General features: G+C 52.8%; 2 protein-coding genes across 4 annotated transcripts in view; one reads left to right on the plus strand and one right to left on the minus strand.

Moving 5' to 3' along the window:
• The window catches only part of SF3A2 (splicing factor 3a subunit 2), a 160226-nt gene extending 143913 nt beyond the window's left edge, over nucleotides 1-16313 (plus strand). For all 3 annotated transcript variants that reach the window (XM_057424515.1, XM_057424516.1, XM_057424517.1), the window contains exons 2-9: nucleotides 11121-11286; nucleotides 11780-11851; nucleotides 12168-12214; nucleotides 12875-12984; nucleotides 14091-14140; nucleotides 14455-14595; nucleotides 15097-15165; nucleotides 15833-16313. In XM_057424515.1, the coding sequence (XP_057280498.1) occupies nucleotides 11161-11286; nucleotides 11780-11851; nucleotides 12168-12214; nucleotides 12875-12984; nucleotides 14091-14140; nucleotides 14455-14595; nucleotides 15097-15165; nucleotides 15833-16165 (948 nt within the window). In that variant the 5' untranslated portion in view covers nucleotides 11121-11160 and the 3' untranslated portion in view covers nucleotides 16166-16313. The remainder of the gene's footprint in view (nucleotides 1-11120; nucleotides 11287-11779; nucleotides 11852-12167; nucleotides 12215-12874; nucleotides 12985-14090; nucleotides 14141-14454; nucleotides 14596-15096; nucleotides 15166-15832) is intronic.
• Nucleotides 3427-9712, minus strand: PLEKHJ1 (pleckstrin homology domain containing J1). The gene is made up of 6 exons (XM_057424524.1): nucleotides 9551-9712; nucleotides 8941-9008; nucleotides 6921-6987; nucleotides 5387-5477; nucleotides 5129-5192; nucleotides 3427-4522 (listed from the first exon to the last, which is right to left on the minus strand). The coding sequence occupies exons 1-6, from the start codon at nucleotides 9642-9644 to the stop codon at nucleotides 4457-4459; spliced, it is 450 nt and encodes a 149-aa protein (XP_057280507.1). The 5' UTR covers nucleotides 9645-9712; the 3' UTR covers nucleotides 3427-4456.
• Nucleotides 16314-16762: the final 449 nt, after the last annotated feature.

Raw genomic sequence — 16762 nt, forward strand, 5'->3', positions numbered from 1 at the left:
GATTCAGTGTTCCAGTGGGTTTGTGAACTCTCCTTGCAGCACTGAGGAGACATCGCAGGAAAGGGTTGGGAAGCTCAGCTCTGGAGTTTTCCTCTTCTTACGGCTGTTCCAGAGGGATTTTCCCCGTTTTGTTTTGCTCCGTAGCTTGCGTGTCAGGTTTTCACTGAACGATGGGTTGCCCCTGTTAAAGGTGGTCTTGTGCCATGTTTTATTTATCCTTACGCATTATAAATACATAAGTATCTGTTTAGACTGAGTATTGCAAGAAAAGATGGGAACTTCAGGGTTTCAACCGAGGCCACGAAGTAAAGGGAAACTTTTCTGCAGCTCATTTGCTGTTCGTGAGCCCGTCTGCAGCTGTTCTCGGTTCAAACCAAACCCCCCCCTCGGAACGCCGAGCTGTGGGGCGCGCACCCCAAGTCCTCCCTTGGCTGGCTGCCCGCTCAGCCCCATCGCTTCGGGAGGTGGTGGGGGGGGAGCTGAGGAGGCGGAAGGGGCTGAGCCGTCCTTGTGTACCCTGCTCCTCTGGGCAGCCCTCAGTCTCAGATGAAACCCCAGCTGGTTAGGTCTCTGTTCTACTTCCAGGCGGCAGGAGGGTGAGCCTGCGCCCGCCGAGTGGGCCCTGGGTAGGGGAAGCAGGAGGTGAGGAGGTTGCTGTTGCTCAGGAATTGATTCGTAAACTTTTAACTACTAATGAAATCCATTTTGCAGTGGATTTTTTACCCCCATTTTCTTAGGGCAGTGATAATGGGATGTTTCCTAGTGAATAGGAATTAGTTTATATAATTTTAGTCTATTAAATTGAATTATTTAAAGTTCAGACTTCCCCTAATTTATCTTTTTATTTTTGTTGTCGTCGTCGTTGGAGTTTTGTTTTATACCGCTCACTTGTCCTCTCATTCCTTCCATTCTTCCATAGAACTAGAATGAATTCTTCTGCTGTGTATATATGTATGTATAATATATATATTTCCACCCTGCCTTTCTAATTCTCCCCAATGTAAGAGTTAGGGGTTGTTTTTTTTCTTTCCTCCCCTCCCTCCACTTAATTTCTTGTGTCTTTACCTTGATTTGTAATGGAAACAATGCTTTGAAGTTTGGTCTTTATATTAAAGTGTCTGTATTTTAATACACCGTCTTGTTGTGGCGTTTCACTGCTTCAGCGGGGCCGCTGCCAGCAGCCAGCAAGGAAATGGGGGCTCTGGATGTGGCTTTATCTGGGGGCAGCAGCCGTGTCCCCCCCATATCCTGACTTAGTGCCTTCAGCTCCGGGGAGGCCAGGGACAGCCCAGCTCATGGGGTTTAACGTGCTGGTGCGCTTCTCCGTGGGACCCTTTCAGCCAGTGGTTTCACCAGTGTAAGGAAATGGATGTGTTCAAATGCTGGTGAAGGGAAATGGCTGGAGGAGCCTTAAAATGAGCTGCAGGTCCCGTTGCATCCAGTGCTCACGCAGCTCCTGGCCTGAGATGGGTTTTAGGTGCTGTGCACAGGCAGCAGCAGGACCCAGCTCTGTCTGCCTGAGCCTGTTTGGTTGTCACCTGAGCTACAGCCGAGCACTCGGCTCCGGTACAAACCCCTCCAACCTGGAGCATCTGCAGCTGTGTCCTGAGCAGGGTCCCCGCCTCCAGCCCCCACCGTGCTCCTCCTCATGGGGCTGCGGGCATCGTCTCTCCGCAGAACCCCCTGGGTTGGAAAAGCCCTTTAAGCCCATCCAGTCCAACCATTCCCAGCCCTGCCAAGGCCACCCCTGCCCCATGGCACTGAGGCCTCGTCTCCACGCTGTGTGAACACTTGCAGGGACGGTGACTGCAGCCCTGCCCTGGGCAGCCTGTTCCAGTGCCCCTCAGCACAGAGCTCGCTCCAGCCACCCCTCCCCAGGGGAGGATTTGGCTTCTCAGACAACCACCAAGATTAAAACAAGTGTTTATTGGAAAGGTCGCTGTACAACAGATAAAACGGCTTCAGGACACCATCGGGAGCCTGTACACAGCACTGAAATACAAAAGCACAGTGACCAGAGGAGGAAACATGACCAATAGTCCACAAATCACAACCAGTCGATGTGCATCTTGGCAGTACCATCCTCCTGAAAGCTCACCCAGTGTCCTACACTAGTCTGGAAGTGGATCCAAGTTACTTACCGGGCTGGCCACGGGCCCATGTAAGGCTTCACAGCATTTGTCTTACATTCAGGTCAGAAATGTCATCAGCCTCTTAAACAGGGGGTGGGATTCTCTCCTGCTCCCCCAACTGTTCCCATAACAGAAAATGCCCATTTTTAGGTACAGTGAAGGTGGCGGGTGGCAGCTCTGCCAGGAGCTGAAAGGCACAAGGTTGAGAAGGGGCTGTTCCTGAGGGCAGCAGGGTATGAGCTGCTGCTTGCTGGCTGGAAACGACTGAACGTGGCAGAATTCGCAGGGTTCATGTATGGATTGACTTTGTGCATTGATGGAGTCACGGATGCTGAACCCCAGGGGGCTCAGTTTGGGTTTCTGCCCCTAAAGCGGTGCTGCAGCAGTGTTCCTGGCTGGCAAAGCAACCCTGAAGCTGGAGCTGCATCCACATCCACCCATCCGTCCTCGCAAGCGACCAGACCAGGTTCTGTCACAGTCAGTAAAGCTGCTGTGCACCCACCAGCATGGCAGGAACATGCTCCTGCACTGAGGTAAAGCAGAGGAGGCTTGTGAGGATTAAACTGCACTTTAAAAGTCAGCTGAGGACACTAATTCCCTAAAGCACAAGCTTTGTGTTCCTGCCTTTAATCCCTCACTGCTGCTTCCACTAGAGCTGCCATCTGTCTTCCAAACCACCCTGGGTTCTGCTTCCACCTCATCATGCCCTCAGCTTATTGTGCAGGCCAGCTGCCCCTCGGCTTCTTTTGGCAATTTCTGGAGCGAGCACCTGGAATGATTGAAAGGAAAGGGAGTATCTGGGGAGGGAAAGGAAAAACCTTGGCTTGGAGATTGAACCTAAAGCATCAGTGACATCTGCCACTCTCCCGGTGCCCAGCAGCATGAGATGAGGACAGGCCAGGTCACTGGGGCTCACAATACAGGCTCATTTCAGCATCAATTCCCAGCCAGAGGAAGAGACTCAGAGCTTCCCTTCCAGCCCAGCTCACAGCACAGGCTGCCCCTCGCTCACCCTGTGCTGTTGGCTGTGGCAGCGCTCCTGCTACCCAGGTGAACCCCCAAAGTTCATCTTGTGCTGCATCTGCCCGAGTCCCTTCTGTCATCAAGGGCCTGACAACGGTACCTGGGACCCTCCCAGGGGTTCCTGGAGGTTTTCCTGATCTAGTTCCAGGCAGCTGCTGCCAGCTGCATCCTCTGCTGCTGTGGGCGTCAGGAATCTGGGTCTCCTGCAGCCCCGGGGTGCGGGTCCTTCCACCCCTCGTCCCTGGGCAGTTTTCCTTTGTGCAGCCAGAGCCTCGAGGAGGGATGTTCCTTGGCACCCCCTCACTGCAGAAGCCCCAGAGATGGCAGCGCCTGTTCCCTGGCAGCTCACCATGACTGTGGCACAGTGTCCTGGTCTTCCAGTGTCCCAGTCTTTCTCTTCGGATGCTTACAAAGGGGAGGAACGCTGCAGGAACTCAGGGGATGAAGGGTTACTGCCCAGCTCCCACATGCTCCCCAGGATTAACTTCTGCAGGGCCTGAAGCCACAACCTCCAGCCAAAGTGGAGCAGTTCCCATCTTTCCAAACCTCCACCTGGCTTCCTTCCTGGCCCTCTCCATGGGTCTCACTCTGCTTTCTGCTCCCTGTGCTTTCAGCTTTGCTTTCACATGCATTTGTGGAGTGCTCTGAGTGGGCTGCAGCGTGGGCTCCTCCAGCCTCTAGGAACGGAAACAACCTGCCCAGAGGAGGGAGAAAGAAGGAAACCACTCCAGAGGCCGGTGCTAGTGGCTGCCTTGTCACAGGGGATGTCACCCCCTGTCACCTGCAGCTGAGCTCTCCTGTTGTTAGTGGAAGGCTTCCAGCTCCTCCGCACCATCAGGCTTGGTGAGCATGGAATGGCTTTGAAATGAGCAGGAGTGGATGGGACAGGGTTAATCCTGCAAGCACAGAAATGCCATCAAGTGGAGCATCCTCTGCCAGGAGGGGCTGAACAACCCCTGCAGATTGCAGGAAGATCCCGAGCCAGAAAAGCTGAGTAGCTCCCTGCAGGAGGGGAGGAAGAGGAGGGCTGGGGCTGGCTCAGGGCCTGCCCCAGCAGCAGAGAACAGCGGGTGCTGCAGCTCTGTTCAGTCCCTGCCTCCTCTGCTCTCATGCCACCAGTGCAGCAGTTAAGCCTGGCTGCCTCCAGAGCTGGGGCAAGGGGGAATGTGCAAAGAATTCCGTGTTAAAAAAATCATACAAAATGATGTGGCTAATAAATTAAAAAGTCCTTGGTCACTGCTGCTGCTGTCCCCGGGGAGGGGAGCCTGGGGCCAGGCACCGGGGCAGCTCCAGAGAGGGGATTACTGCCTGCGTGTTCCCAGCTGGAAGCGGGCTTCCTCCGAGATCCCATACTGCTCCAGGGGGTCCTGCAGCCAGAGCAGAGGGAAGGCACCAGTGAGACACAGAGAAGGGGGGAGGCCAGGACTGTCCCTCAGCCATTCTGCAGGGCTGTATGTTCCCCAGCCCAGCCCTGGCTGCTGTTTCTGGTGCAGAAAGCCAGGCAGCCATCGAGGAGGACACAGGGAACAACCACGCATGGTTCAAGGCCACGCTGGTGCAGGAGCACACAGGTGAGCTGCAGCCACCTCCATCACCTCGAGCAGGGATGCTCCGAGGAGCCTGGCAGGGGTGTGAGAGCATCTGGACCCACGTGTGCTGGGACTCCCACCACTTCTTTGGAAGAGTTCACAGGCAGCCCTGGCCAGATCTGGTCAGCTACAAACCCTGGGCCACTCCACCACTGGAAGAGGGACAGAGCTGGGCACAACGCAGGCTGCCGAGGGGAGGAAGACTCAGGTCTGGCTGTTGGGAGCACAGCTTCAGGCTCTGGCTTACTACAGGATCTCTTTCATACTCATGGCAGCAAAGAGCCCTGTGCAGAACAGCTGCCAGCAACACCAGACACTGCTGGCCCTGCTCCGGTCCAAACCTGTCATCACCACTGACAAGTCAACTTCCAGGGACTCTCTCACCTTCCCTGTCATTTTCTGGATTTCATTCCTGTAGAAGATCAAGCTCCTCCTCATGAACTCGTAGCTGTAAGACAGGAACAGACCATGGGCAGGCTGAGCAGGACAGGATGTGAAGTTTCAGCTGCTATTTAGAGCCAGAGGGCAGCTGGCTGGGGAGGAGACAACCACTTTTCCTCCCTGGGTTCACCACAAGCCCATCCCAGAAAACAAACAGCCCAGAGCACACGAGGCAGCCCTGGCCCTTGTGGCTCAGCCTACCTGGCTCTCTTGAGTGCCTCAATCCACTCCTGACACTGCTCCTCACTGTCACATTCGAAGCAGTATTTCCTCTCGGGCTCCTCAATGAAACCTGCCAGGGACAAGGAAAAGGCTTCAGGGAGGTCCTGGCTCCACTGGGCTCTCACAGCAACAGCCAGGCTGCAGCTCATGTCTCTGTTCAACCAAGATGATCTGTGACCGAGCTGGTAGCACAGGCCTCTGGCCCCTCTCCTTTACCCTGCGTGGCTCCTTGCTGGTCCTGAGCCTCTGCCACCATCTGCCAGCAGCCAAAGACTGCTGCAAAGAGAGGAAAGAGCAACTTCCACTGAGAGCAGCAGCTCGGAACTGAAACAGACCAACATGGCCAGGGCAGACTGCAGCTCCCTGAGCCTCCTTGCAAACAGTCCGCACAGACTGAGTAATCCAAGTGGAAAATGGCCCCAAGGAAGCAATTGTGACCCATGCAGAGGGCAGCCATCTGAGACGTTAAATGTACTCAGAGAAGGCACTGACCTGTCTTTCCTTAAGGCTTTTGGGAATTTGGTACTAAGCACAGCAGAAGGCAAGTCCCTGTGCAAGTCCTGTTCTTCACCAAGACAGAATCAGGACATCTAATTAATGACATTGTCCTCAGAGCTCTGCTCTTCAGTACACAGCCCACAGAGATCCAGGCTGCTGCTGAGAAATAACTGGGTCAGACTGCACCAGACCCCTTAGGGCTGCAGTGCAGGGACAAACCCAAGCCCAACTGCACTCGGCTCCTTTCCCAGGACCCCTCATTCACCAGTTCCCAACAAACCTAAGGAAATTTGGAGCTGGTGCTTAGAGAGATCAGCGTGTCCAGCCTGCCTGAGGATGCTTTGCAGACAGCAAGAACACCACCTCTCCCAGTGGGAAGGGGAGACAAGACTCTGCACAGAGAAGCAGCTGTGCCTGACAACCAGGCCAAAAGATACGGGGATGGCCTTGGAGAAACATCCTGTTATTTCTGCCACATACCTCTCACACAATGATTAGTTGTTGGATGAAAGACTGCTTACAAAGGACGACACACCACGGGCCAGCTGGAGCCATGGCTATCGACACAAGGACGAGCAGCGTGACGGGAGGACTGGTGCTAGATTAGCCCGGCAGATGGTTTAGCTGAGGCTCACTTTTGTTTTGATGAATGCAGTAGCACAGAAGCAGCAACCTGTCAGCACCAAACCCTCCTACAGAGGGACTTCCACAAGCCATGGTCTGTCTGTTTTGTTCCTGCTTCTCTCCCCACAAGCAGCTGTGCAAGTCACGCAGACTGGTTCAGCCAGCAACAAAATACTAATGGGGGATGGCAATGCCACAGTAGTAACTGGCAGCTGAGGAGGAGGAGAAGGGCTGAGGGGCATTGAGGAGGAGGAAAAGGTTGAGGAGCACTGGCCCTACTGTCACCACAGAAAGAGAGGGAAAAGAAGGAACTAAGCAGCAAAACCTTTCCTTTTACATAGCACTATTTGCCATAAGGGAAACACAAAGGAGATGCAGAGATGGAACTCACTGATTGAGAAGACGTTCTCCTCCTCTTTGGTGATCCTGCAGTGCTCCAGCAGCAGAGCTCCAATGGGCTGGAAAAGACCCGGAGAGAAGGATTAAGCCACTCTGCCCACCAGCATAACAGTGTTCTGAACCCAGTTTGCTGAGTGCCATTTGAGTTTCACCACCTTTTAAAGTTTCACTACCTTTAAAGTAATTCACTCCAATTACATGGATGTTCCATGGTTTTTAATGAACCTTTTGGTGTCTGCAGTCATGCTTCACTGTGCTAGTCCTACCTGGAACACTCTGTGTATGTGAATGAGGTATTAAACATCTCTGCTTGCTCACATTCAACCCTGGCATTAGCATTGTTTCTGTGACGTGAGGACCCTGAAGATTTACTTCCTTGCTCAGTGAATCAAACAAAGATGAAATACTTAACATGACACAGAACAACTCACACTGTACTTGGTACAGGCAGTCCTGGAGTCTTGCAGGGGATTAAGAACAGTCTGTGATGAACTAGAACAGCTCAGGATAAACAGACAAAGGGTAGGTGCTATTTGCTCGCTAGTGCACAGAGTGAGGACACAGGAAGCAAAGGGGGATAAAAGCCACAAAGGCAACCCACAAAAAGCAAATTCTTTTGTCCAAGCTAAACAAACTGTGAGAGGCAAACAGGGCAGCAGGGAAGATACTGAAAACCCTGGTTTATTCTCTATTTCTGGCACACTGGTTTTACATTAGCACCCTCCACCTATCTGCTGAGCTCTTCTGATCCATTCAAGAACATCCTCTCCCCTCCATCAGAGCGCACACACGTGCTTCCAAATCACCACCAGGAAAGGAAGCAGAGCAGTGCTGGTGGCAGTGGAGGAGATGGGCTCTGTCCTCAGAGCCTCATCCTGCAGTGGTGCAGGAGCCAGACCTCAGCCTGCACAGGGACATGTGCTGGAGGCTGCTCAGCATCTCCATCTCCCTGGAGAGCGGCCCCTGCAGCACCAGTGAAGCAGTGGCTGTGCTTGAGCAGAGAGGAGGAAAAGGCAGAACTGGAAAGAGGAGCTCAGCCCTTATCAGAGTGAAAGAGTCCGGACAAACTAAGTCTAAAACCACCAACAGAAGCTTCCCAGCTCCTGTCTGTAGCACCAGCATACACACAGCACTTTTCTTCACACGCATCATTATAGCACTTTTATATTCGCTTTCCACCAAAAGACTCTTTAGCAACAGTTATGAAGGGATTCACTAAAAATCACCAGAACTCAGCAGTGGCGAAGCTGGCAACAGAGCCCAAAGGTCACATCCCTCAGTTCTATCTTTTTTCTAGACCCAAGCAGGGCTTCTGCATGCCCAGAAAACCCATGGTGCCACAGTATGGCCACCAGAGCATCCCGGTAACAGCGAGCGTTGTGTGCACACAAAATTCCTGACACAGAAAGAAAAAGCAATGTTAATGCTTTTCCCAGGAGAGCGAAATCTCAGCCTCCCCTCACAGTCTGGCACCACAGTCCTACAGACAAACATCACAGACTCCACCTTTGGCAGCTCTGGGGCCACAGTTATGTTTAACAGCTTCATTCCAAGCTCCCAGGAGAAGCATGTGGGAGTGCTGAGATGGCAGCGCTGCTCCTACCCCTATGAGGTCTCACTGAGTTGATGGAAGAGAAAACGTGGCTGCTCTGCCCTGGCTCTGGCAGCCTCTTGTTGCACCATTGTATAAAGCCCATGCAATCAATCCACAGAGAAAGAAGACAGAGGGAGGAGATTTTATAGGGTAGATTAAGAGCACTTATAAGGCAGAAGCTCTTCCCTGTGAGGGTGCTGAGGCGCTGGCACAGGGTGCCCAGAGAAGCTGTGGCTGCCCCATCCCTGGCAGTGCTCAAGGGCAGGTTGGACACAGGGGCTTGGAGCAAGCTGCTCCAGTGGAAGGGGTCCCTGCCCACGACGGCAGGGGTTGGGTTTGGATGAGCTTTAAGGTCCCTTCCAACCCAACCCAGGCAGGGATTGTATGGAGCCAAATAAGGCCACAGCAGATTCCCTACCTCCGCTTCGTCCGTCCGGAAGTAGAAGAGAAAGTTTACAACCAGCTTCACGAGGCGTTTCTTTAACACTGCAAAGGAAACCAGTGCTGAGGTGGGCACAAGGGGCGAGCGGAACCCCTTTCCATCCCTGCCATGGCACCGACCCCACCAAACCCATGGGGAAGCCCTGCTCCGGTGCCGCCCTTTGCTCCTAGAGGAGCTCTCACCCACCCCACAGCCGAACCGCAGCCCCAGGGTGCCAGAGTCACGCTGCAGCTGCTCCAGTGGCTCCTTGGGCGGGCAGGCAGAGCGCACAGCATCCCCCCATTGACAGGCACAGGATGCATCCCCCCCCCCCCCCCCCCCAGCACTGATGTTACTCAGGGACAAAGCCCACAGGCCTCCAAGGAGAGGCCGACGCAGGGAAAGGAAGGATTCCCAACGCTCCAAAGGAAACTCGCTGCGATACTGCAGGGAACGCCTCTTCCTCTCATCACGGTCCCTCCCCAAGACCCCCAACCTGTACCCGACGGCAGCACCCGTGCTCCCCAGTCCCCCCTCAACGCACCCAGGCCTTGCTCCGTGTCCTCCCCCCTCAGAGCCGCAGCTCTCCCAGTCCCCCCCCTCTCACCGCTCCCTTTCTTGGGCACCCGCATCAAGATCTCGGCCGCCTTCTCAGCGGGCTGCCGGGCCAGGGACAGCAGCTCCCTCTCGTTGTACCTCATGGCGGCCCCCCCGCCCCTCACACCCGCCCCATCGCCCGCCCGGATCCGCTCCCGCCCGCCCCGGAACCGATCGCTACGGAAGCCGGAGCGGGCACCGCGCATGCGCGCGGCGGGAGCGGCGGGAGGCGGTAGGGGCCTGGGGAGCCTGAGGGCAATGGGGGGGGTTTGGGTGTCAGTGGGGGGCGTTGAGGGGGGTTCACCCCTTGTTGAGGGGTTGGGGGGGCTTCGGCGTGATCCTTGCTGAGGGTCTGGGGGCTTTGAGGCCTTGCGGAGGTGTGTGGGGCTTTAGGCCTAGGGCTGGGGAGGTTTGGGGGGGGGGGTTGGGGTTTTAGAGCTTTGCTGAGGGGTTAAGGGGGGGGGGGCTTTGACCCTTGCCAAGGGGTTCGAGATTGTTTGTGGGGGGCTTTGATGCTCACTGGGGAGCGATTGAGAGGGACCTTGACCCCTTGGTGAGGGCTTGAGGGGGGGTTGAGAGGGGCTGAGCCTTGCTGGGGGGTGCTCGGGGGGGACACGGGACTTTGAGGCCTGGTGAAGGGCTGGGGGTCTCTGGTGCTCCTGCAAAGGTCTTACCAGGGTTGGGGGAATCGTCCCTGGGGGGAGGAAAGTGGCAGGGGGGGGTCTAGGACCCCATAGGGGCCCTGGGGACAGTGCGCAGAGGCTCTGGCCTTGCTGGGGGTGGGGGGGGGTTGGAGGCATTGGGGCTGCTTAAGGGGGGCTGTGGGGCTGGGGGGGTAAGGGGGGCAGCACTGAACCGATGGAGAAGGCTTTGGCAGGTTCTGGGGCTGTTCACTGCCAAGGGGGAGGGTTGGAGGCTCCTGGTTTGGGTTGCTGGTGGGGCTGCAGAGCCTCGTTGGGCCCAGTTGAGCGTGGGGAGGAGAATGTGTAGAAACAGTGGCTGAGAAGATGCAGCAGTCTCTGGAGGCTTGTTCATAGAGGCCTAGAATGGTTTGGTTTGGAAGGGAGCTGAAATCTGCTCCAGCTCCAACCCCTGCCACGGGCAGGGACCCCTTCCACTGGAGCAGCTTGCTCCAAGCCCCTGTGTCCAACCTGGCCTTGAACACTGCCAGGGATGGGGCAGCCACAGCTTCTCTGGGCACCCTGTGCCAGCGCCTCAGCACCTTCACAGGGAAGAGCTTCTGCCTAAGAGCTCAGCTCAGTCTCCGCTACGTCAGATTAAAGCCATTCCTCCTTGTCCTGTTACCATTTACCCTTGTCAAAAGCCCTTCTGCAGCTTTCTTGTAGGCCCCCTTTAATATTTAACCAATATTATGTTGTTATTCTGGATCATTTTACTCCCCGCTTACTGAGCCAGTGGCACAAGACCCGCTGTGGTTGACCCTGCGTCAAGTGGCAAGTGTCCAGGGCAGGGTTTATGTGCTCATCTCCCATCCTTGCTGATGGGTGTAAATAGTGGGGGGACCTCCACGTTGGGAAAAGCATTAGTTATCACTCACATTGCTTTTCCTTATCTTTCCAGACTTTCTCCATAAGTAGCTGAAGCACAAAAGTCCCCATCATGGATTTTCAGCATCGTCCTGGGGGCAAAACAGGCAGCGGAGGCGTAGCTTCTGCCTCAGAAAGTAACCGAGACCGCAGGGAAAGGCTCCGGCAGCTGGCTTTGGAAACCATCGACATCAACAAGGTGAGCTTTGGCCTCTGTGTGTGTAGGAAGGAAAAGACTCGGGGCTCCTGTCCTGCAGGAGCGACCTGTCCAGCTGTGGGGAAACATTTAGGGCTTTGCCTGAGTGAAATAGCTTGGAGGGTGTGAGATTTAGTGGAGGGTTGTGGATTGGAATGAAGTATTTCTGTTCCTGGTAATGTGGGAGTTGAATGAGGAGCACTTGTGATGGGGCTGATCACAGAGGTGCCAGCACTTTGTGTTCAAGCTGCTGGTACTATATTATGTTCAGCCTTCTTAGGACTGGTTGGTATTTTGCCGTTTCCTGCCTGTAGTTGGGTTTGCTGTCACCAGTGAACAACTGTTTCTGTTTTCATAGTCCTAAAGCAGTATTGTGGTGGTAATTTAAATCTATGAACCCAGTTCTTCCAATGCAGAAGAAGGTTGTCAATATTTTGGTTATCCTGTTGTTTTGCCATGTATTTTGCTCGTAACTTTTGAACAATTCTCTTCTTAGGACCCTTATTTTATGAAAAATCACTTGGGCTCTTATGAATGCAAGCTCTGCCTGACGCTGCACAACAATGAGGTGAGCTGAGAGGCTGGCTGGCTGCGTCTTGGCAGCAGGGATTTTAGAATACAGCTTCAGGTGCAAGAACCTGGGACGTGCCTGATGGCTGCGTGCTGAGGAGATGCTGGGGGGTGGTGGCTCTTGTGTGCTAAGCCTGACTGCTCATAACACTTCAGCAGTTGAGAGCAATCTAATTTTTGAGTTAAGATTCCTTCTCTGCTAAGGATTAAAATACCCTTGTCAATGTGTGATGCTGTCTCTCCTCTGTGACAAGTATCTCTCAGTGTAGGATGCGCCTTCATTTAACTTTCTTATTCCTTGTTTTTTATTGCAGGGAAGTTACTTAGCCCATACCCAGGGGAAGAAGCATCAGACCAATCTGTAAGTTGTTCTCCACTGTAGCTTTATTCTCCATTACTAAAGCAATTTAAAACTGAAGTGGTGCACATCTACGGATCTTCACCTCCATTATCCAGTAGCCACTGTGCCTGAATGTTCTTTCACTGTGCTTGTTTCCTAGGGAGCAGCCTGGCATTAGCCAGGGGGGACAGCCTAGATCTGCTCCAAAACATAACAAGCTCCATTTCGAGCTCAAGTTCAAAGCCAGTTTTGGGATTTCTTAAGGAAGGGGGAGAAAGAGTTTTAAAAGCAAATTGTCTGAGTCTGATTAGAAGGATCTGGTTTTGTGAATACAGGCTGGGAGAAGTTTGTAAGCTTTATTTGAAGAAATGCAAAGTTTGCTTTCGTTTAGATGAGTAGCTCGTGTGGTTTTCTTCTTTTATGTTTCAAGAAGTCTTCTCAAATCCAAGGTCAGCTTGGGGGAGGATAAGATAAATGAGATGACAGCCTTTAGGCACGGGGGGCATGGATACAAGTGGCCTGTAGTGGTGCATGTGGAAGAGAAATAGCAGGTTTTCCTGGCATGCTTTCTGTGAAGCACTGAATCTTCCATGGGAAGGGATTCAAGCTGCTCCTAGTGCATCCTTCAGAAGCAAGTGGGGCTAACCTTTTCAATTTGGCACGTGTCAAATCACTCTGCAGGGCACGTCGAGCTGCCAAGGAGGCCAAGGAGGCCCCTGCCCAGCCTGCACCAGAAAAGGTCAAAGTGGAAGTGAAGAAGTTTGTGAAAATTGGAAGACCAGGTTATAAAGGTTTGTTGGGGGAGGGGGGTGTCTGTTGTGGGAGGCACCCAGTGTCTGCCCAAGCTGATGAAGTACACTGCTGGGGATGTGAATTATTCATTAGTGTTCTGAGCAGTTATGGCTATGAATAAGAGATGGGCTTATCTCCTGATGTCTGTTGTTGAAATTGCCATGAACATCTCTTTACTGCTGTCAGTTGAGTGAGAACCACTTTAATAATAGATTGGTATGTCTCAGTCAGCTCTTAGTAGAAATCATGCAGCAGATAATGATGTTTCAGTCTCTCTTCTCATTTTACTGTGCTGTACTATCATTCAGTAATGCTTATAAATCACTCATTGCATGTATAGCTCAAGTGTTTTCTCTGAACTCCTCATTGTGTTGGTTTGGCCTTCAGTGCAAAACTTGGCTTCTTTACCTCCCAGCTTTGCTCTGCAGTGCACAGTGTTTGCCCTTCAACAGCTGAATTTCAGTGGAGATCCTTAGTAGAATCACAGAATCATTAAGGTTGGAAATTGCCATAAACCTAACACTGCCAGGGCCACCACTAAACCAAGTCCCTAAGTGCCACATCTGCATGTCTTTTAAACACCTCCAAGGACAGTGACTGCACTGCTTCCCTGGGCAGCCTGCTCCAGTGCTTGACAGCCCTTTCAGTGGAGCAATTATTCCCAATATCCAGTCTAAACTTTCCCTGGTGCAGCTTGAGGCCATTTCCTTTTGTCCTGTCATTTGTTACTTGGGAGAAAGGACCGACCCCATCTCACTACAACCTCCTTTCAGGTAATTGTAGAGAGTGAGAAGGTCTGCCGTGAGCCTCCTCTTCTCCAGGCTGAACAAACCCAGTTCCCTCAGCCGTTCCTCATCAGACTTGTGCTCCAGACGCTGCAGCATTGTTGGACCTGCTCCAGCAGCTCAGTGTCTTTTTCGTGTGATGAGGGGCCTGAAACTGAACACAGTAGTGACTTTGGTTAAAAACAACGTGGCGTTTTGTTTGATAAATGGGAGAAAAATGTTGTAGTATCTTGTTGCTGAAAGCTTTGTGTGTTTCCTAGGGCAGAAATAATGTTGCTGTAACCTGCTTTCTTCACTGAGCTTTCTTCTTTTCTTTACAGTGACCAAACAGAGAGACCCAGAAACAGGCCAGCAGAGCCTTCTCTTCCAGGTAAGAGCACTGTCAAATTCTTGGTGTCAGGATTATGAGTAAAAGTGCTGCTGAACAAGCAGTTCTTGGCAAGCTTCATGAAATTAATAATGATTAAAAAAAAAAAGGCCTTATCTGCCCGATGCTCTGCTGCTGATTTTGTCAGGCAAAACCACGTTGTCACCGTCAGGCTGTTTCCTTTGGTGGCCTCTGTCTGGAACTGATCTCTCAATATGCTTCACGGTTGAGGGATTTGCTTTGTGCAAAGGTGGGGTGGAAAGGGAATGTTCCCCTGTCCTGGACATCTCCTTAATGCTGCAACAACACCCCAACAGATTGATTACCCAGAGATTGCAGAAAGTATCATGCCTCGTCACCGCTTCATGTCAGCCTACGAGCAGAGGATTGAGCCCCCTGATAGACGCTGGCAATACCTTTTGATGGCAGCAGAGCCCTATGAAACCATAGCCTTCAAGGTAAGAGCTGGGATTAACTGATTGTTGGGGAAGTTCCCTTCTTATCTTTTTCAAGGCATTAATTCCCAGTGACCATTATTGTAGACTTCTGTTCTAGCCTGCAGGGGGTTAATGGGATGGAGAGGGGGGTCGAGAAGATATGACTGGAAGTCATTAAACCCTACTGAGAATTGATGGAGGACTCTGGCATGAAAATTAGGCTGTGTGCTGAGCTCTGGGGAGCTGTTGAATTCTCAGCACGGGAAGGAGCTGCCTGGGCTTTGCTCCTCAGCCTTTGTGCAGATGTTGAGAGAGGGGTTTTTGCCAACACACTTGTCCTTGACCGATAGGGATGTAACTTAATTCTTTCCTGCCCCCATCTCTATCTAATAACATCCGAGACTAGCACATCTCACAAAGGCCTGGAATAACTGTGCTTATCTTGCAGGCTCTGGGGCTAAAAAGGCCCATTGAGCTAATCTGGTGGTGCTAATAATAGGTCCTTGTTCTTTTTTGCTGCAGGTGCCAAGCAGAGAAATCGACAAAGCAGAAGGAAAGTTTTGGACTCACTGGAACAGAGAAACCAAACAGGTAACTGGAGCAGTGCAAAAAGGTTGAAGAGGGATGGCAGAGCAGCTTGGAGGGAAAGGTGATGCAGGAAGAGTGTGCATCAGTTACATCCCTGCTGGCTTTGCTGCTTAAATCTTCATTCCTTCTAGGCCAGGTTGGATGGGTCTTGGAGCAACGTGCTCTAGTGGAAGGTGTCCCTGCCACTGGCAGGGGTTGGAACTGGATGAGCTTTAAAGTCCCTTCCAACCCAAACCATTCTCTGATTCTATGAATGCAGCTGTGCAGTGACTCCTCCTGACAGAGGAGTCTTTGTGAGAATTGAACCAGGGAGGCAGATCCTTGGTTGCTGCCAGCAGCAGCAGAAGGGTGCATAAACGTGCAACACCGTGCCCACTGTGTGGCTCCTGGCTGCAGGTCTGTGGTGAGGATATACTGCAGAGTGGGGGATACTGACCCATCACAGGGAGCTTAGGGCTGAGAACATGTTTCAGAGGAGTTAAGTACTAGACAAGGCCAGTACACGTCAGGAATGCTGCCATGGTAGAACAGCGACTGCGGTCTGTGCAGCTACCAAGCCAGGAGAGACGCGAGCTGTGTTCCTGGAGACAGAGGGCAGCTGTCTTGTGTGATGGCACAAAGTTGTCCTGAGGATTAATTGTTCCCTTTTCTGCTTTCCTCCCCTCCCCAGTTCTTCCTTCAATTCCACTTCAAGATGGAGAAGCCCCCAGCTCCTCCAAACCTCCCTCCAGGGCCCCCGACTGTGAAGCGGCCTCCTCCACCTCCGCTGATGAACGGCTTGCCCCCGCGGCCACCTCTGCCTGACTCCATGCCACCACCTCCTCCAGGAGGCATGACTCTGCCTCCTATGCCTCCCTCTGGACCGGTGCCACCGCCTCCAGTGCCACCGCAGTTGCCACCAGCCCCCGGTGTACCCCCTCCTGCTCCTCTGCCACCCATGATGAGGCCACCGCTCCCCACAGAGGGGCCGGGCACTATCCCCCCTCCGCCTCCCTCCAACTGAAGCCCCTCCTGGACTCAGTCCTGCTGGACTCCTCCAGCCCCTCTCTTTTTTATATGCAGATCATGACTGATGGAGAGACCTATTTTGGGTTTGTACACCTGCACATTTGACTAAATCCTGTAGGTTCATTAAAAGCTTTTCAATTTTCCTTCCTGTTTTCCCGTGTTTTGGTTAAAATACTGCCATGTGTTCGCTTCCCTTAGCCCTTAGGTCAAACATTCCCAGTCTGGTTTCGTGTTGGAAATTCTCCAAAGAAGAGACAAAGGATTGGAAATCTCAAGGCACTTTGCCTCCTAACTGTAAAGCTACATCAGCCTCAGCACAGCTGTGGCTGGATGTGTATCCCAGAAATTCCCAGCCAGTGAATCAGTTGAAGTCCTTTATGGAGCTGCTCGTTCAGTGATGGGGAGACTTGTCACAGGCAGATGGGCAGGATTCCGTTACTGGGTCACCACTGATCCCAGTGGTGATTACCACTGCCTTTCTGCTCCCGGTGCCAGAGCACTCAGGTGTTGCCAGCTAAAAGCTGGAAGCCTCTCCACCGTTTGGATTGCTTCTCGGGAGTCCTTGAAAAGCACCAGACAAGATCTCAAGTGA

This window comes from Pezoporus wallicus, unplaced genomic scaffold (genome assembly GCF_028554395.1).
Source record: "Pezoporus wallicus isolate ANWC-B61680 ecotype Strahan unplaced genomic scaffold, APGP_CSIRO_Pwel_v1 contig_8376, whole genome shotgun sequence".
NCBI lineage: Eukaryota > Metazoa > Chordata > Aves > Psittaciformes > Psittacidae > Pezoporus > Pezoporus wallicus.